Source organism: Zalophus californianus, chromosome 2 (assembly GCF_009762305.2).
Source record: "Zalophus californianus isolate mZalCal1 chromosome 2, mZalCal1.pri.v2, whole genome shotgun sequence".
NCBI lineage: Eukaryota > Metazoa > Chordata > Mammalia > Carnivora > Otariidae > Zalophus > Zalophus californianus.
In genome coordinates, this window is record NC_045596.1 from 195,757,935 (window position 1) to 195,764,816 (window position 6,882).

General features: G+C 42.4%; 1 protein-coding gene across 1 annotated transcript; it reads right to left on the minus strand.

Moving 5' to 3' along the window:
- Positions 1-738: 738 nt before the first annotated feature.
- On the minus strand, positions 739-6,365 carry LOC113924609 (beta-defensin 130B-like). Its single transcript, XM_027598597.1, has 2 exons — positions 6,308-6,365; positions 739-920 (listed from the first exon to the last, which is right to left on the minus strand). The coding sequence occupies exons 1-2, from the start codon at positions 6,363-6,365 to the stop codon at positions 739-741; spliced, it is 240 nt and encodes a 79-aa protein (XP_027454398.1).
- Between the last annotated feature and the right edge of the window lie 517 nt (positions 6,366-6,882).

Below are 6,882 nucleotides of genomic sequence, written 5' to 3' on the forward strand. Positions count from 1 at the left end.
ATGTAACATTCCTGGCCTCTCGCCCTTGAATTTGCTTAGCCATAAAGTAGAAATTATCCAGAATTATTATGATTGTGGTGGGAATTATTCCCAGCCAGCAGGTGGAATTATCCGATGGTGAGTCTGGAAAGGACTCCCAGGGCATGCTGGATTCTCAGCTCCTCAGCAATCCAGTTCCCCTGAGCAGAGAGCCTAGTTGCTGGGAGCAGCTGTCCTGTTCTGTCCCCCGGGGCTGTCTGACGAGGAGGGGAGGGCAGCCTCTGGCCAGTGTTGCCGAGACTGGTGCAATGTGCCTAGTTCCCAGGGGCAGTGTCCGCAAGACCACGTGGTTAGGATACCTTCATCCCCATCGCTCCCGGAAGTCTCTATTAGTCATGCGATGGTATTTGTCCAGAATCAGGTGGTGTGGAAGGTTGATAATCCACTTAAGATGATCAAACATAACCTACTGCTATTTCATATCCTTACTTTTTTGCCTATTTCAAGTTTCTATCTTTATCATTTTTAAGAAATATTCTATAAATACCTTGAGGGTGTGAGATTCCTCTCTTGCGTAGTTCTGTCTTGTAGCTCCTAAGAGGCTTTTGTGTGCATCAAGAAGAAATTCCCCGGGGATAAGTACATGTGGATTTAGGACATTTATTTCCAGTCAAGGGAGACAAACAAGGTGGGTTAAATAGGGCTCTGCAAAACTTATCCGTGTGTTCTGGAGTTGGAAGACCTTCTAGTTTGTTCCCACTAAGGAGACTTTGCTTTGGGAACTGGTGTTGCATAGGGAAAAAGTATCCACCACTTTCTACAACACTTTTTCTCATCGTTGCATTCACCAATGGTATCGTCTATGGTGGCGCATCCTCCGTCTTTGCACACCCCTTTCAAAAGAACACACTGTTTCTGCCCCGGAATAACGCCAGTCCTTGCTGCACAGAAAGAGATTTGACATCATTAAGTCATCAGCAGATTAAATGACCATCAAAATTATCAGTCATGCACACAGAGCAATAAATTTATAGAAGGGTGGCCTTGGGATAGAAGAGATGGTATTTCTCATTGGAAAAGATCAGGTGTGTCAGCAAAAGGGGTGCTTTTTGTGGGGAGGAGGCCTAAGAGTGCAGGACTGTACACATCTTGGAGTGGGCAGGCTGATTTCTAGAAGCTTCGAGAGAGTTGTCCTCATCTGGGGCAGTGCATTTTGGAAATGTTGGATCGAATCGTCGCCACCTGAACTGGGGAGGCATCCTTGGTATTTAGTGGGTAAAGAAGGAGGTTATTGGATTTCCCACCTAGTGAACTGTCCTGCACCAAATGCCAGGACCTTCACTAAAAAGCACGATTTCAAAGGAAGTATCCATCCTTCCGTCTCCCGATCTGTGCTGATCACCCCATCCATGCTTACAGCATCCTTGTCCTATGGAACGTGTCTAGCACCTTTTAAAGAGAGTTTGCCAATCCTGTAGAGTGCACCTTTCCTATTTTCCCCTTTGCTGGACTAGGCAAACAAATTTGCTGTGTAGTCCAATGCCACTTATCTGTAAGATACATGAAAAGAATTTCTCTCAAAAGCCGAAAAGTATTTTTCCTTAAGTGTATCTGTTTTCCTAATTCATTTGGCCACTGAAAAGCACGTAACTAAGGGTGTGCCCCAAGGGAGGAGCTTCCTACAGTCTTCGGGTTCTTCCAGTAGCCTTTCAGGTGTAATGAGGGTTCCTTCTTTACCCCGTGGATCCCGGTGGGCGTTACATAAAAGACACACTCTGCTCATGTTCATTAATAGACGTTAGTCCCCGATAATCTCATCCAGGTGCTCAGAGTAACGTATGGGGACATTTTCAGGTGTCCTAATGAAAGTGAGAAGCAACAGGGTAGTCTTGTCATGCATTGTACTGGAAAGTTCAACTTCCTGACACGGTCCGTGGTCTAGGGTAGCACCATTCTCTCTTCTTGGCAGATGCCTCTTGCTTGAATCAAAAGGATCAGAGCAATTCATCCTTCCAGTGATGTGCTCTCTCCTGAATATGAAGTTTGATTTAAGGAGCTGTTATCTGAACAGGAAGCCCAAGAGTTATAATCTCCCTTCTAACAATGACTGGGGCGTATGTTCGTGCCCAGGCCCTACAGCAAGTCAAGAAGGTAATATTAAATTACCTGGTTCATAAGGAAGGGAGAGAATTGACACTTATTTTCACTCACTGGCATAATAGTAGATACACAGAACAATTGGAGAGAATGATCTAATAGATTTCGGAATTTATATGATAGTAATGTGTTATAATGGTTGTATTAGATGCAGCGGGTGAAGGGATGCGTATTTAATCGTTGCTGTTGGGAAAGGAAGATGTAGATGCTTACTTCATATGGCACCACAACACGCATTTCCATACATGAAATGGGGACAACTTAGAATCACGCTAAAATAAAAGACCAAGTAAGAGAACACACACCTAACCGCAAAAAGGACATGATTTTCTCAGCATAAGAACTCATTGAGTTATTAGCTGTTCTGTTTCTTGTGGTGGGGGAGGGTGGGGAACAGGGTTGGGATGGGGTGGACTCTTCCTGGAACTTTATCAGCTAAGAAATAGATTGGCGGTTTTCTTTTCTGTAGGTAATACAGAGTTCAAGCTGTATTCTGCTCCTGTCCAATTGTGGTCTGTTTAAATATTATGTTATTCTCCAGAGTCAGTATAAGAAGCACGCTATAATTGTCTTAATTCTCAGGGGGCTAATCAATCAATTTAAGAGTTATGCCATTCTGGGGCACCTGGGTGGTTCAGTCAGTTGAGCGTCCAACTAGTGATTTTGGCTCAGGTCATGACCTCATGGGTCGTGGGATTGAGCCCCGAGTCAGGATCCACGCTCATCAAGGAGTCTGCTTGAGATTCTCTCTACCCTTCTCCCTCAGCCCCTCCCCCCACTCTCTCTCAAATAAATAAATAAGTCTTTTAAAGGAAAGCATTATGCCATTCTAACCTCTTTATGCCCCTACTCTGCAGCAGATATATGCATGTGTGTGTATATATACACACGTATATAAATTTATATATATATCATATATACAAAATACGTATGTATTCTTTTCTAGAATGTCATGGACTCTTTCTGAGAGACCTATGAAGATATATGCTCAAGTAGTGATCACTTAATATTCATTGGACTGTAGGTTGATAAACCAACATTTTCTTGTTTAGATTATGTAGTTTCTTTGGGGCAATTTCCTTCATGGAAACAGGGACCTTTTTTTATTTGATTTTTTTAAAAATATTTTATTTATTTATTTGACCGAGAGAGAGAGAGAGAGAGCACAGTCCGAGCATGATCATGGCTTAGAGAATCCACAGAGGGCTAGATCAGGCTTATTTACCATTAGATCACAGGAATTATAAGATGGAAAATTTAGGAATTTGGATCTCCTACTTCCTTGTGATTGTTATTTATACATTTTCTCTAGTTTCACACAGTTGCTGGTGGTCTCTCAGGCTTAGTTCTAGGTGTTTACCTCCAAAGATGATCCTCCCAAGATTAGGAATTAGATTCTCCCAGGATTAGGAAGCTACTGTAAATTTGAAACTCCATCTGCGGTGGACCCAGTAAAGCCAGACCCTGAGAACAGGACCATAGATATGGTGAAACAAAGGGAAGAGGTGTCAGGGGGACCTGTCAAGCTTGCGGGCTGCCGAGAACCCATACATAAGCCTAGTTTGTGTGCATAAATCGAGAACCCCTGTGTGATTTAGATAAGTAATTTCTATTACCCAAGTATAAAGTCTGATTGCCTTGCCCTCCTTGTTCTTAAAATACCCCCCTACAGACTTAGCCTTGGTGCCACCTTCTACTTTCACATAATTCCATGAGACGCCTGGCACATTTTCTAGTACGAACGAGTGCTAGTTTGGACCCCACTGGCGTGGCAGCCTTCTTGCAGTTCCTTGGCACACTGTGCTCTCTTCTCCATCAGTGACATTGCACTGGCATCCTCCTTTGCCAGCGGTGCTCACTGCATCTCGCAAGCGATTCATCAACTAACACTTATCTTTCTATTTTGGGCTCAAAAGGCATGCCTCAAGGAAGTCGCCAACCTTGCAAACAAGACAATGACCACATGTTAGGGGCACTCGTAGTACTCTGTTCCTCTCCATCATGCTTACTAAAATTTATAATTATATATTCATTTGCATAATCATTTGACTAATGTCTGTCTCCTCTACTGGGAAGACACTTTCCTTTGTACCCCGCCGTACCCTGGGTGTGGTGGGAATGACCCAGCGTGTGAATAAGAAGAGTGCTCAGTAAATATTTGTTACCATTGAATGCAATAAGGTACTCTCTGACCCCACAACACATTCTCTCTCTTCTACTCCTTCTAAAACCTCTTGGCTTCAGTTTGTTTTAGACTATCTAGTATCTACTACTATCTTACTTTTGGATGCACTATTGTATTTGTGAGTATCCAGTCTTGTCATTGTCGTATTAACTTCTCTAAATGTTCGGCTTAGATTCCCTAGAATCCCATTTTACCATAAATCATTTCTGGCCTTCGCCCCAGGATAGCCTTTTTCTCAGTGTGCTTCCCTCATACGCCTGAACTATTGTTGTCCCCTTTCCCACTAGAATGGTGGGTTTTGGCTAAAGTCTACGTCAAGGAGATCTGTCCCTTGTTAACCTTTTTAAAAAAAGATCCAGCTAGTAAGACGGGCTCTGACTTTGGGGAGGAGACAGTGATTTACGTTGAGCTGAACTTAGCTCAGATGGTGGAGGGCAAGCATGAGCAAATCCTAGTCACTCATCAGCTGTGCAGCCATAATTCTCTTATGGCAAATGCTTTCAGAATTGAGAGCAGTTCATCTGATGTTAGGGAACATAGACCAAGAGAATCTAAAGACTAGCATTAACAGGCCAATAATAATGGCAGAACATTTAGCCCATTTGACATGCTTAGCTCAAACAGTGAAGGAAAGAATATGGAGGTAAGTGAAATAAAATGTTCCACAGACATTGTATCTTCCAAAAGAGGAAATATAGGGATCTCCTTAGATTCCTCAATATTTAGTTAGGAGATTTTGAGGTAAAAACTCTGAGAGAAACCAGGGTTACATTTTATGGGCATATCCACACCTGTAGATTGCTGGAACCAACCCTGACCCAGAGTAAAGACGGTTCTAGCTTCAGTGTTGCCACTGCCAGTGTGACCAGCAAGATCACGTTCTTTATGTAGACGTGGGTTCTCTTTTCTGTAAAATTAAAGAATTCACCATTAAATTGCCTTCTAATTTTAAGGCATGATCATTGTGTGATCTTCCATTAGATGTCACTGCAAGCGTGTGTCCCTGCAGCTGTGTCTTCTTGTGACAAACCTGAGCAGCAAATGAGAATTATGTGAACTCCTTCAGTTGGAGACAACTCTATGTCAGGTAGACCCCAAGATAGCCACAGAGTAGGCAAAGATCAAACAAGTGAGTATTGTGGATTATACTTAAAAGAGTCTTAGAGGTGAACCAACAAGGTAAGAGAGTTATCCGGACCTCATCTGTGTTTAATGACCACAGACATTATTTCGAGAGATGCGAATGTCATGTCATAACAGTGGGGAGAGGAATTATCAGTTCTTATGAGGATCTGGTTAAACCAGCCTGAAGATAACCACATTCCCCTTTTCCTTTGCTTCTACGTTTTCATATTCAAACTTCTGAATCATGGGTCCTAAAAATATAACTCATATTCTTAAAATACTTTCTTCATATTTTTTCCTATGCTTAAAATTTTGCCACTGTTGCTTTATTCCACCGTTTCTGCTTTTTCCAAATTCCCCTGCTCCCTGTTGCTTTTTTATAACTTAATGCAATCCTTTCTTGTGGAGTTCTGTCTTCAGGACCTAAGACCCTCTACCCTTCTCAAATATTCCTCACCAACAGAATTTACATCACTTCCATTCACTAGCCAAGTTTGAACCAAGAGCTGCCATTTGCACTCTCCTTTTTGGAGATTGGGGCCTGGTAAAGGCTACTTGATTTGTTTGTGAAGCCTTAAGTCATATGTCACAGCTTTTCCACCTCTATCTTTATTTGAGACCCGCTTTCGAAGCATGGAGCTCTTGGATCTCATTTTCTGTCGATGGAAATCTTTGGTTTTGCAGTTTGGGCCTCATCAGTTCTAAGGGAGATGATCATGATGGACTTCTGATTCCCTAAGGCTGAGCATTAGGGTCTGAGTTAAAATGGCCACAGTATCATTGAGCATCCCAGTAGACCCCCTAAGAAACCCACAGTTACTCACTATCTCCTAAGAAACCTACAGGTCTTCACCATCTTACCTTTTGGTATTATAGTCACAAAGAGGAAGAGCACAGAAAGAAGGGAATGGAGTCTCATGGTGGAATGTCCAGTAGAAAGGTGAGTGATTAGGGCTAGTGGAACACAGGGCCTTTTATTTAGTTCTGGAGGACTGAGCTTCCTTTTGGTCAGTGAAGCTTAACAAGTAAGAAAATCAAACAACTTCCGTTGGAATACTTCCAAACCCTGGAGTCTCTAAATTTGGTGACAAATTAACCATGTTGCAGGAAACCAGATGGTTAACCCTTTACTTTTCCTATTGGATCTCAAATTCCCCAGAGGCCGGGGCCTTTGACCAATTGTCTTTTGGAGGAGGCCAAGAAGTAAGGTCCTGTGGGTGTAAAGTCTTTGTTACCAAAAGTACTCTGACTTGCAAGGGAACTCTTCCACAATGCACTCTTTTCCACAATAAGGATAAGACAATTGCCTAAGGACCGTTTTTAAAAAAAGAAGTTGCATTTTTAAGTTATTCCTGAAAAAAGAGACTACTGTCATATACGTACGATGTTCTTAATAGTATCTGGAAGGTAAATAAGCATAGGTCACACTGAAAACT